This window comes from Agelaius phoeniceus, chromosome 5, assembly GCF_051311805.1.
Source record: "Agelaius phoeniceus isolate bAgePho1 chromosome 5, bAgePho1.hap1, whole genome shotgun sequence".
Classification (NCBI taxonomy): domain Eukaryota; kingdom Metazoa; phylum Chordata; class Aves; order Passeriformes; family Icteridae; genus Agelaius; species Agelaius phoeniceus.
Genome location: NC_135269.1, coordinates 6,156,599 through 6,170,159, shown reverse-complemented (window position 1 = coordinate 6,170,159; position 13,561 = coordinate 6,156,599). Strand labels below are relative to the sequence as shown.

The 13,561-nt window shown below is 48.5% G+C and overlaps 1 protein-coding gene across 1 annotated transcript in view; it reads left to right on the top strand.

The window, feature by feature from the left end:
• B4GALNT3 (beta-1,4-N-acetyl-galactosaminyltransferase 3) overlaps nt 1-13,561 on the top strand; it is a 65,283-nt gene that overhangs the window by 31,869 nt on the left and 19,853 nt on the right. Inside the window, exons 2-3 of the mRNA XM_054632029.2 lie at nt 7,702-7,805; nt 8,501-8,578. Of these exons, the coding sequence (XP_054488004.2) occupies nt 7,702-7,805; nt 8,501-8,578 (182 nt within the window). The remainder of the gene's footprint in view (nt 1-7,701; nt 7,806-8,500; nt 8,579-13,561) is intronic.

Sequence of the window (13,561 nt, the reverse complement as noted above, 5' to 3'; positions counted from 1 at the left end):
CATTTATTCAGCTACTTCTTATTAATTGCATTTATTCTGCAGCTTTATTCAAAGCAGCAGATCTGTTGGTGGTAGAAAGCATTTAGAAACAGGCATCTCTTTGCAAAATCAGTCGTCACTGATGGTTGATGATGATGCAGTAGGTAGGAATCAGAGCAGGCAGGGAGCCTGCCAGGTCTGTGCACAAGTGCATTGCCTGTGCTGTGTTGCACCGAGGTACTGTTAAATGGAGGCAAACTTCAGCTTTTAATAATTTGTTACCTCAATGAACAGGCCTTTGTTGCCTCTCCCGTCTCTAAGGGCACAGCTTCACCAAATGGTGGGGAGGGTGCCAGGAATACCACTTGCAGTGATCAAAAACAGCTGGAACATCTGCTTTTCATGCCAGTCTCCTTGAGGTTTAGGTAGGAATTTTTCAAGTTGCTACTATTACTTGTATTAAAAACAAAACAAGGCAGACAGCAGAGTGTGAGCCACGTTGAGGATGTTCTCACTGGGAGTGAATTGGTAGAAACCCATGCAAATGTTTCAGGATTAATGGCATTTTTGAAGCAAAAACAATGCCTAATGTTGCAGTTCACCATCAAAATAGCAAATTACTTTTACTTTAGAAGCAGGAGTAAAAAAAATCAAAATCTAGCCTGGTATACCAAACACCTGGCTCTGTGTTCCTCTCACAACCTGCTGGTTTTTCCAAGTGTGCCAAGTACTGAAGTTCGAGCAAAGGCAAATCTCACACCAGTAAATGTTTTGATGCAAATCCTATATTTTGAAGACAATGAATGGCAAAAGGCTGGCTTGGTACATGTGATTCCATGATGAGAACTACTCAAATACGTTTGTTCTTGGCGTGGCTGGAATCAGCTCCCTTTGACTGGCTGTTTGAGAACTCTATAGCTGTTTTGAGAATTCTGTAGCTGTGCCTGAAGACTGTAAAAGCAGAGAGACTGCTTTTGATGGCAATATTGTGCAAAGAGGCAGACACAGAGGCAGCCTGTGTGCAGCACAGTGTCTCAGGGACAAGCACACCATAATTGCAGCACAATTCTGTTCTGTAAATTAAACAGTGGAACTTGCCAGCAGTTAAGGATTTTAACTGCACAGCTATCATGGCCAATAATGTTGAAAATATATTTTATGATTTAAAAGCTTCTATATGTGGTTTAAGATGGCCCATGGAATACCTCAAGAGGGTAACAGGCTAGCCAGCATTTCTCCCTGCTGTGCTGCAGAAGTTAGCAGTGCCAAAACCATGGGCTTTCATCTTATACTGCTGAATGCAGCAGTAGGTGCTCTTCTGCTCAGTCTTCATTTGAGCCAAAGTTTCCTCTTTCTCCTGCAAAACAGAGTGCTCTGCTCTTCCCCCTTCCCCAGTCCAATCCTTCAGGACCCCTCAGTGGAGGAGAGGAGAGATTCAGTTGTGTGGTTGAAGAGATGAGGATGGGCAGGAGAGGACCCAGGGTTCTTGTGGGCAGAAGTCACCTGGGACAGGGGGCTGTGACTGCACAGCCAGAGCTGTGGTGGGCACTTCAGCTGGCTGTGTGCTCGCCCTTCCATGCTCACATGAACTCCTGAACCTCCTGTGCCTTCAGTGTGGAACGTGCAGACAAGCAGGAGTTTACAGTAGTTTTGCTCCAGTACATTCTAGGTGGAAACAGAGGCATTTCTGGAGCTGACAGGAGCTCAGCCCTGTAATTTTGCAGGGTAGTGCAGCTACATGATGGTCTTTCTCACTCAAATCCAGCACTGCATCTCCATGTATCATATCCTCACTGAGCTTGCAGCCAGCAGGCAATATTTGCTAGATAATTGTGTGGCATGGGTGGTTTTGATGATTTAACTAGGGCAGTGGAAAATTTTAATGACGGAAGCAAGATTTTAATTGTATTTTCTGTGAAACCAGTTACTGCTCCAGCCACTGTTTATCAGTTCCTCACTTGCTGCATAAAATACATTTCCTATACCTAGAGGGGAACAGCAGCAAGATATTTGTGGGTGAGTCTGGCAGTGAGACTGCATTAGGTAGTTAATGTCTGCTGATTTTCCTCTCCTTCCCAAGTACAGTGCTCTGCCTTTTCCTCCATCATATTTCAAGTATCTTTAATGTTCTGCAGCTTATTGTCAGTTTGCAAAGCCATTCACATGGCAGTGAATCAGAGTTGTACCTGGGGGAAGAATGGAGTAATTTATTTCTGCACACAAGGTTCCTAACTTGAGCTTTGTCCCTGGAGGAGGTCAGCAATCTTATTTGTGGGTTCTGCACTAACCAGAAATGAACAATTTGCAGGGCTCCCTCTGTAACAACTGGGTTTCATGCTCCTTGAATCCTTTTAACTGCAGGAGTGATGTTCCAGTCTTGACCTGAGGACAAGAAGTTCACTCTTTTATGTCTATCCTTTTAATTGACCTAAATAAGTATCCAGAGACTCCCTTGGCCTGGCCCTACCCTTGAATTGGGGTTTTTTCTTCTCTGACCCCATCTGTGATGCATGACTTGACTTAATTCACCCATCTGTCCAGAAACTGTTGCCTGTCTCTTTTCACTGTATCCTTCACCCACAACTCTGTTTGTGGAAGGTCAGATGACTCCTCATCCTCATGGTTTTGGGTGTTGTGGGGCTGTGTTGGTGTGTGTGGTAGGCCAGGAGAGGGGCATTGCTTCCTCTACAGAGTGGCACCAGCAGTAGGGTTTGCTCTGGTGTGTGAAATGCATGTCAAACTCTCTAAACATCTTCTTATATTCAGTTTCAAGCAACCTTCACAGCATCTTTTTTAGTGTGTTTGCAAGGCACCTAGTGGTAATGTCAGGGGGTATTGGGTACTGCACCTGCATTGCTGTTCAGCCAGGAGGAACGCTGGCAAAGACCTCAAATGATGCTGAGTCCCATGGAATAGCAGTAAGTTGAAAATATTAACCAGGATAAGAGGAGAAATGAGACCATCCAAGGGAGGGTTAAAGCATCAAGCCACGGTGAGGGCTCTGTGGATGGTGGGAAGAATGAAGAACAACACCCTGCTTTGTTCCTGCCAGTTTCTCTCTTGCCCTATCTTTACAACACAAAGAAATGAGAAGGGTCTCATAAGAAGGAAAATGCTTTTGTGCAAAACAGCCTGTAGACCTGCTTTTTCCTGAGGCTGCTGAGTGAAATCATTTAGCAGGGTTATAAAAGGGCTGGCTACAATGGGGGTGTTAATAGCATTTGCAGCTATGTAAGCAGCAGTAACAACAGCACAGTAATCAAATCTCATCTTTCAGAGGGGAAGTTGATCACCTGAGTGGGTCTGGGATTTCCTCTTGCACCATTGCCAGGTATCTTCACAGGCTAATTGAAATGTGGAGTGCAGTCTGGGGCCAGGGGCATGGCAGTGGCTGGGTGCATCTAATCTCTGAACACACACAGCAGCTCTGGTCACACTCCTGCCCTGAGGCCTGAGAGCTCCCTGGGTACTGCTGGCTCTTATCTCTGGCTGTGGCTTTCTGCTTTTTTTTTAAATTTTGTTTCCTCTTGACCTGGGCTTCAAGTGCGTTGCTCTGGCAGAGTCATAACTGCTGGGTGAGATCTCTTCACCTAAACTTGCAGCTTCCTTTGCTGACTTTTAACCCAAGAGCATTAAAAAGCATGGCTGAGAAGAGGCAGACATGGTGCTAATGCCTGACCAGACCCTAGGCAAGAACCATCTCCATCTTATTTTCTCTTGGTACAGCTTTTCTGTCTCTTAATGGTTGATTCACTGGAGCTGTGGGCAACTGGCTCCAGACTGGCTGCCTCTTGCAGGGGCTCTACTGTAGGATGCAGCATCTGTTTCAGCCTCCTCTTCAGCTTCTTTGCCTTTTCTTTGTATTCAGCTGCCTCTTATTTCCAGTAGGAAGCTCAGGTCCTGAGGGCTTCCCATTGTGAAACCAGAGGAGCAGCTGAGGGTTGGCCCTGCTGGGCATTTGGATGCTCAGCAGGCATCTGCCAGCCAGCCTGATGGGAACAGGGACAAAAGGACCACTTTTCTCTGAGCAAGAACCACCTTCATGGCTCTGGTTGGTCCCTGTGAGGGACCACTGGGGTACAAAAGTGGAAAGAAAGATGGACCTCTGCTTGTAGAGAGGAGATCAGACTGGTGCCAAGAAGGGGGGAGTATGTGGCAGCAAGTCTGGCTGCTACTTCTGGCAAGCTGTGCCTGCATCAGTGCTGCCTTCCTTGGAGGTGTTTGAGGTGAAAAAATAGCCTTGGAAAACAACTGGTGTGCTTTGGGAAGGGATGGGAAATGCTTTGGGAAGTGAAGCCCAGAAGAGAGAAAGGCAAGGAGCTGTCTCATGCATCTGACAGGCTGATGGGAGCAAGGCCTGGCCCAGCACCTTCCCCTAACTTTGACACAAGTTCTTCCCAAGCCTTTGATTTCTGCCTTCATGGTTTTTCTTTTTTTTTTTAGCCAGAACCAGTTTTGTAGAGGGACTGGAGCAAAACCATCAAAATTAATAGTCCTGGCCTTCCTTCTTAGCAACACTCAAGTGTTTGCTGAGGTATTTTAGTTCTTGACTCCTGCTTTTTTCCAGGCCTGGGCTTGTTGACTTTAAGTAGCCATCAGGAAAGCGCTCAAGGCAGTGAGCAGTGCTCAGGGAGAGCTTGAGGAAGGGCTGAACCTGTGGTAGATCACCTTGCCCAGGTGCTCCTGAGACAGGGCAGTGGATGTGGCCTCAGGGCTCCCCTCTCCAGCTGTCACACAGCAGTGGAGACCTGTAGGATCATGTCTTGAATCCTGTGATGTGCTGTGGAGAAAATCTTGGTGAGCAGTTGGCCTTGGGAGGTGTTCTGACTGCAGGAAGCTACAGGAGATCTGCATTTTCTGTGGTTTCCTCCTTTTAGTGAGGAAAGCAGGGGCCAAACCAGGTCCTTCTTCAAGGGTGTCCCGTGGAGACCCCCAGGGAAAAGCCAATCTTTTCAGAAGGAGCTGGAGTGCCAAGAACTTTCTCTAAGGGGAGTGTTGATCCTATTATATTCTGAAAATCATTTCCTACCACGCTGGAGAATTGGCTTGTCAAAGCACAAATTACCCAGCAAGGAAATCACTGCCTGCAGATTAATTCGTAGCTCCTTTGTCTGTTCTGTGCTTGGCTGGTGTGGTAGGTAAATATTTGTACAACACAGAGAATTGCCTCCCTTTCTTCTCTTTTCCAAGGGTCAAAGAAATGTCAGCCATTGGCACTTGTGTGCAGCCAGGCTTCTGTGTTTGCCTGGAGGCAGGCTCCATGCCAGGATGGAGCAGCCAGGGTGGCTGGCTGTGGTGGCCAGCAGCCCTGCCCAGGAGAAGCAGCTTACTGATGCTTTGTCCTGAGCTTATTCCACAGGGCAGTGAAGTGCTGAGTGGAACAATGAAACCAAATAACCACTCTCCTCTGCACAAGAGAAAAGAATCCTGCTGCTCTTGGTGTCTTCCCTCCGTGAATCTCCAGGGGTGAATTGATTTCTGTTGCCTGTTTTTTTTTTTTTCCTGATTTACTTGTTTCCTCTCCTCACTGGGCTTCAGTGATCCTTGTGGCTCCCTTGCAACTCAGGATATTCTATAGTTCTATGGGTCTATTCTCTGAAAAAAAAGCCTGCTGTTCTCTCCTACTATTATAAGGAGCCCTCAATTAGCAAGTGCTGAATTTCACATGAACTAAAATGTGTTTCAGCCCCATTCCTAGTATGTCCAGTTGCAGGACTCTCAAAAACAGTAGTTTCTGCCTCATTGCTCTGAGCAAGGGGGAAACTCACCAGTTGCACATAAAATTATATAAAGACAAAGGATTTCCTCCTTTTTTCCCATGACAGTCCATGAAGTACAAGTTGTGGTTAGCTGCATTAATCAGTAGGTTACTCGCCCAGTAGCTGAAAAATCTTCTGCAGAAGATAAATACTGACCTTGCTATTTTTAGTCGTAAATTTAAATGGCTTCAAATCAGAATCTGGGGAGTGAGAAGATCTTGATCAGAAATTTGTGACTGTTCAGCATCTAACAGGCCTGAATGAAACCCACACATCCAAGCCAACAACCCCATCAGGAAAGCAGGACACCCTAGTTGGCTCTGAGCCTTGTCTCTCACTTGAATCTCTGCCTATTTTCACATTTTTCACATTTTTTGCACTTTCTGTTTATTAATTGCCCCCCTTTGATCAGCACACCATAGGAGGCAGCTTTCTGCTCACCTCTGCCAGACCCTGTGGAATTCAGGAGCAAGCAGAGACAGAGTTCTGCAAACCTATTTGTACTTACAATAACAGGCCAAGAGCTTAGCACAGCCAGGGAGAGGGATCTGGCAAAGGGCTGTTTGTGAATTCTAGGGTGGTTTGGGGTCGTTCCTGGGCTGGTTTGGGGTCTGCCTTGGCCTCTGTGTAGCCCAGAGGTGTTTGGGGGATCATCTAAGCCATGTGGCTTGTGCAAGCCCCCTCCAAAGCGAGCAGATGGAGCATGCTCCTGCCTGAGGCACAGCAAGTCTCCCATGCTGCAGATTGGGTGGGCAGGGTGTAGGTGGGTGAAATGGGTGTGCTGCCTGTGGAACAGCAGGTGTTTCCCCAGCAGTTCTTCCCCCTCAGGACCTGTTCCTGCCACTCCTGGCTGTAGGAATAATGTAGAAGGCTCAGGCCATTCATCTAAACACTCAGACTTGAAGCTGTTGGGATGGTTCCCTGTATCTACCAAGGCAGCCAACTTCTTTGGGCTTCCTAGAGCTTTGGGGATGATTTCCACTTGTAAGGAAAATGGGGAGAGAGCCTGGCTGCTCTCCCTGGTGTGTGGGTATTGAGCTGGTTTGCCACCAGCCTGGGAGAAGCCAGGGCTGATGGAGCTTTTGGAACTCCACTCCAAAATGTTTGTTCAGAGCTGAAAACCACATAGTGTGAGGCACTGTAGCACTGCTGGGAGTCTGAGCTCTGCTCACCAGCACTGATAATTTGATTCAGCCAGCCTGTTAGTGATAGGGGCAGCAGGCACAGGGAGAGCTACGAGGTGCATCTGCTTGTCTTTGCTCCTCCTGAACCCAGGAGGTCACTGAAGCTTTGGAAGGAAATCACAATTGACCCTGACTTCTGGATTGAGCAGAATCAGAGGGGAAGGGAGTTTCAAATGAAGTTGCTTTGAACCTGGAAGGTGACTTCACTTGAATAGCAGTGTCCTTGACCGCATCTCTGCCAATATTTTAGGCATGGCAGATGAGTATCCATAATTTCCTTCAAGAAAAGAAAATTTAAGCTTTTATTGTGAAAATAGGTGCATATAAGAATAATATTCTTTTGATGGTTAAGTTAATTAGTAATCTAGTTATTGTCTTATTTTTCTTTGGCAGTGCTAATTGAAAAAAAATGATATTCTTTTGTTTGACTACTGGGATTATCTGAGTAATCTAAAAAATATTCCTAGTTGTGTGGTATTAATGAAATCTCTGATATCTATCTTAGAACTATGAATCTTTATTTAAGTATTAAATGAATAAGAAAGAGGGAAGAGCTTTTAAGGAAGATACAGGCAGTTTTTCTCTCTGTGCCAGTTTGCCAACTCTGAGCAACATAAAACAACTCTGTGTCTCTGCTGGACCATTCCAGACTGTTAGAGGTCTCTCAGCCCTGCAAGACCAGTTCATACTGGTGACTGGTCACTTTCCTTTTTTAAGAAAAAAAAAAAGTTCCCTGACACTTTTCTGTTCCCTGACACCTTTCTGTTTCCTCTCTACAGGATATGAAAGCTGGAGGGAGCTCGCTAAGGTTCTGTCAGACCCCAGTGCCCCAGGTGGGGACACAAGCCTTCAGCTGGACTATCCACAGAAGCTGGGACACCAGGTGAGGGTGCTTGGGCTGCCTTCTGAACATGCAGAAGGGCAGCCCTTCCTTTCTGATGCTGGCCCCAAGAGAGCTCTCTCTTCACACAGGAAGGAGAGCTTCCCACAGGCAAAATCTGAGCTGACTCACAGCAATGTGAACCTACAATGGCCCCACTGTAGTCAATTAAGGTATTTTAGATGTACCAAGCCACGGCAGTGGGATGAAGCTGGCTGGGCTTGTGGCACAGGAAGGCAAGATAGAAGCAGAAGTGAAAGGTCTGCAGAGAGTTCATTGCTCTCCAGTGAAGCACATCTCAGTACTGTTGAGTGAAAGCAGTGCTGGAAGAGCTACTGCTTGAACATTTTTGAAACATAGATGGGGGGAAAAAAACCCAGAGAATGACCTGAGTTTTAACTCTGTGCTAAAGTTAACTCTAGCAAGCAGTTATAAAATACTGGTGTCCTTTTTCCTCAGCAGCTCACCATGTAAATGTGCTGTCAAAAAAAAAAAAAACAGGGAGCATTTTCACCCGGTTACATCCATCATATGTGGCTTGTCCTTTGGAAAGGGAGCTTGAAAACTTGTTTTATTTTCTCATATGTTCTTGTGATGAGGTTTGAACCCTCTTGTAGAGCTTGTGTAGAACCACCTTGTACTTGTCAGTGCCATGCCATTTTTCAGGTTATTTTGACTTTTCTCTGCTTGTATTTCAGGTCCAAGAGCTGCAAATAGGTGGGAGGAATAAATCAAATTTCGCAGCTGTTGGCAGCCCTGTCCCATGGATGCCAGAGGTGGGTGCCTTTCTCCATCATTTTGGGTGAGGGGGGTTATGGCTAGAGACCTGAACAGCAAAAATGAAAGGCATGGAAAGGTATGGCTGGAAATTAATTCACTTTACTAGAAGTCCACTCCCAGCTTAATGACACTTACACACCTGAGTAATCATCTGGAAAGACTGGAGTGTCCAGATTCCAGGTAATTTGGTGTCTCCACAACTCCTCAAGGCTCCAAGCACCCACCTGCAATTCCAGGCAGCCCTTTACCTCCCTGAAAAGTGAAGTTTATTCAGGGCTGGGGTGTGTAGGGCCAATCATTCAATGAGCAAATACATGACTGTGGCACACAGAAGAGTCCCACTGCTCTTGCTCTGGCTTTTGCCATCCTGTGTGTCATAGGTGGAGATTTCTCCACTTCAGTGGCACTTCCATGAACAGAGACCCTCTCTGGTGACCCTTGCAGGCTGGGGTAAACACTCCCTTTGTTTCCTTCATGTCTCAATTATTCTTTCCTCCCCTGTTCCCTTATCTCATCATTCCTCTTCAGATAAGGGAGCAATGCAGCCTGCTTCTAATGAGAGGGACACCAGCCAGGGGGCATTTAGTTAATGGAGCCAGCTCACTAAATTCCTCAAGGTGATTAGAGACCTGCACAAATTAAGGAGCCTCTGTGAGTCTCCAGGGGAGGGAGCAGGCTGCTGGCCCTGCACTCAGATCTCCACATCTCACTGGTAATGGAGGGAGAGTGTATCCATCCAGCCACAGCAAGGAGCAGTTCAGGTCCTTCAGGTCCTATCCTGAACAGCAAGGAGCAGTTCAGGTCCCTGCAGCCTTGGCTTTCCTGGCAGCAGGCAGCATCAGCCACCTTCCAGTGCCCAGAACCAGAACTATGTCAGAGCATGGGCTCTGGAGTGCTGGTCCCAGCTGGAGCCTGGGGTCTTCTCCAGCTGCAGGGCCTTGCAGGCAGAGCTGCCTCCCAGATCAGCAGCTGCTGGCTAAGAGCCAGCAGGATGTCAGGGACAGGGCTGCTGCTGTGTCCAGGGATGACGCTGAGCATTTGCTGCTCCCTTCTCCCATGGCACTGGGCAATACAGGCTCTGTGTGGCATCTCCCAGCTTCCCCGAGGCTGTGCCCTGTGTCTCTGATCCCCTCCCTAGAGATTTCCCAAAGCAGTGAATCTGGAGAGTGGCCAGCTGTGGTGTGCAGTGAGCCTTTGCCAGGTTAGAGGTGCACTCTGTGGCCTGGACACTTTTCTCTTTGGCTGTGGCACTGTGTGTGCCCAGGGGGTCAGCAGAGTCCCCCTGACTGCAAACAGAGGCCAGTGGTTCCCCAGTCCCAGCTGCAGGAGCTGGAGAGGGATCTGTGAACACAGCTCTGTACAGAGCTGCTTGCTGTCCTCCCAACCACCAACTGAAATTTCTCCCAGCCTGGGGATTAAGTTTTTCTGTGGCTCTGCCCAAATTAATTACCCTGGGTCTGTAATCCCATTGTGCCCTTCCCACAGCATCTCTAATAACTTAATTGCAGCCTGATTCCTGGGGCGAGGGACACCAGGTTGCCTCACACAGCTCAGGGAGCTGGGCTTTGTGTTAATAGAGAGACATATTCCTGAAAAACATAAATAATTAACAGGGTTGCAGAGTGAGCTGGCAGCTAGCATTGCCAAAAAAGGACAGGTTTCAGTTTTCCTCTCTCAGTTTCAGGATATGAGATAGGCAGCTTAAGTCTTCAGCCTTGGATAATGTGGTAGGAAAGTGTGCTCGTTGGAAATCCCAAATTGAAATTTTGCTCTGGCACCTGGGGGAAAGGAGGGTTCACCCTTGCTCCTGGTTCCTCAAGGTGCCTGTGCACATGATGGTTGTTATCCTTACTGTCACTTCCAGGCACCCAGAGCAAAGTCTTCCAGCTCCCAGCATCACACACTGCCTGCTCAGGCTGGAGAGGTGTGGGGTGTTTTGTTTCATTAATTCAGAAACGTGCCTGGCTATCGTCAGGGCAGACCTGTGCTGTGGGGTATGAGTGTCACCATCTGACGCTGCTGTAGGTGTGGGCAGGGCTTTCAGAAAATGACTGAAAGGTTAGCCAGGCTGTTCTCATTTACCTCTGCAAAAGCATCTGCTCAGCTCTGAGAGGAGAAAGGTCTGGGCAGTGCAGGGGTGCATTTAAAATGTCCTTTCCTCCTTCATGTCTGCACAGCCTTCTCTCTGCAGGAGGTGTGAGGGATGTTCAGGAGCACAGCCCCTTGCAGGCAGCACTTGTACAGTTGCACAGGTGCTGCACAAAACCAAAGGATTGTGCTCGAGTGTTGTCCTGCTACCAAACCTGCCCCGGAGGACATCATCATCCTTTCCTGAGAGGACTGAAAGACAAAGCTATTGCTGCTCACTCTGTCTCTGCTGATGTCCCTTCCTTGTCTACTCATGCCCATCCAGACAGGGGCTGTCCTGCTAACTTGTCTTGATGGATTCCCACAAGTGCCCAGCACAGCAGAGCGTGCTGCCAAGCCCAGCTGCTGCCTGCTCAATGTCACCCAGCCAGGGGAGCTGGGCCAGGCAGGAGGAGGGGCCCCAGCCACTCTGAGGAGACAGAAGAGTCTTACAAACTCAGGAGTTTCTAGTTGGCAGCACAATGTCGCCTTTCTTCTGTGGCTCAGGCCCTCTCTGTGCCCTGTTTATCATTCCCTGGGCTGCATGCAGCTATGCAGCTGATTTGCCTCTGTGATGCCAAAGCTGCCCAGGATTAAATTAGGAAAGCTTCTCCTCTCCATCCTGCTCCAGTTACAGGCCAGGAGGTCATGTCTCTGCTGCTGCAGTTCTCTCAGCTTTGCTGCTTGCCTGGATCTTTCTTCCCTGGGCTCTTTGCTCAGCAGGAGCCCCTGGCTGTGTGGTGCCACCCCCAGATAGTTTGGACATGATAGGGTTTGGGCTAGCAAGGGGTCTGGGTTGTCTATGTCCCTGATCCTCCTCTATGCTCAGTTCTTGTAGCAGGGGCTGATAATCTAACATTTCTCACTAGAAGGAAGCAGAAATACCAAAATCTTTTACTGCAATGCTAGGGCTGCAGACAGACATTTTTCCAGTGTGCTCAGTGGGGAGGGTTGGGCTGGAGCTCAGGCCAGCCACAATCCCACAGCCCTGGAGGGGCACAACTGCATCAGTGCCAAACAAAGGCCCAGCCCAGCTGTCCCCTCCCTGCCCTTGTAAGGGTTCAACTCTCCCTTGCTGGGACAGCACTGTCACAGTGCCTGTGACACTGTGCTCAAAGGGTGCCAGCCTGCCCAGCCTCCCTGGGGAGGAGACTTGGGTGCTGTGTGCTCCTGGGCACACTCACACTGTGCTGTGTGCTCCAGGGCACACTCACACTGTGCTGTATGTGCTCCTGGGCACGCTCACACTGTGCTCTGTGTGCTCCAGGGCACGCTCACACTGTGCTCTGTGTGCTCCAGGGCACGCTCACACTGTGCTCTGTGTGCTCCAGGGCACGCTCACACTGTGCTGTGTGTGCTCCAGGGCACACTCACACTGTGCTCTGTGTGCTCCAGGGCACACTCACACTGTGCTCTGTGTGCTCCAGGGCACACTCACACTGTGCTGTGTGCTCCAGGGCACACTCACACTGTGCTGTGTGTGCTCCAGGGCACGCTCACACTGTGCTCTGTGTGCTCCAGGGCACGCTCACACTCTGCTCTGTGTGCTCCAGGGCACACTCACACTGTGCTCTGTGTGCTCCAGGGCACACTCACACTGTGCTGTGTGTGCTCCTGGGCACACTCACACTGTGCTGTGTGTGCTCCAGGGCACGCTCACACTGTGCTCTGTGTGCTCCAGGGCACACTCACACTGTGCTCTGTGTGCTCCAGGGCACACTCACACTGTGCTCTGTGTGCTCCAGGGCACGCTCACACTGTGCTCTGTGTGCTCCAGGGCACACTCACACTGTGCTCTGTGTGCTCCAGGGCACACTCACACTGTGCTCTGTGTGCTCCGGGGCACACTCACACTGTGCTGTGTGTGCTCCGGGGCACACTCACAGTGTGCTCTGTGTGCTCCAGGGCACACTCACAGTGTGCTCTGTGTGCTCCAGGGCACATTCACACTGCTCTGGGTGCTCCAGGGCACACTCACTGTGCCTGTTCTGTTGCCCTTGGTGTGTGACCTGTGCCTGTTCTGGGCCTGAGCTGGGATCATGCACTGCTGCTATTTCAGCAGGGTGATAAGCAACAGGGGAAAGGTGTTGGAGAAGCCTCAAGGGCAGTAGAAACCCTCTAAATGGGAAGGTCACATAAAATCAGCTCCTTTGAATACTCAGACTCATGGTTTCTGTTCCTGGTTCTTGCCAAATCAGTCTATACAGAATTTTCAAAGCTGATGTTTTTAGGGGGAGAAAGTAAACTTAACTTGTTGCTTGCCAGTTCCTAAATTTCCAGCCCTTTGCAAAACAGAGCCAGGTAGGAATTCAAACATAGGCCAAGCTGGGAAGTCAAATACAGTAACCATGTTTTACAATCATGTTCTAAAAATCATATTTTAGAAAATCCATTGACATTTCTGTGCACATGAATTGGGAATGGTGGTGATGTTGCTCTGTAACTGCAATCTGCAAAAGCCCCAGGCAGGAGATTTTTACAGCATGTTGCATGAGAGGATACTCATATAGCAAACAGAAGAATTTCTCAGATGCCTGTAAGGGGCAGCTGTGAATTGAGTTGGAGGGACAGAGGTGATAGAGTTTCAAAACAGCTGCTACGCTGATGACTCGTGGGGGTCTAAAATTAAAGCCTAGCTCAGTTTTCAGTCCCAAAGCAGCACTTTGGGCAGCCAGCACTTATCTGTCAATAGTGTTCTTTTTTTCCCTTTAAGAGGAAACAGAAACTAAGCTAAGCTGCCTTCACTCAGGAGAAAATTTGTTGATTTAGAAAATATTTTAAAATCGCATGCAAGAAATATTATTTACCAGTTAATTATTTCTAGTAGCTGTGAGTGCAGGAAAGCAAGGTGA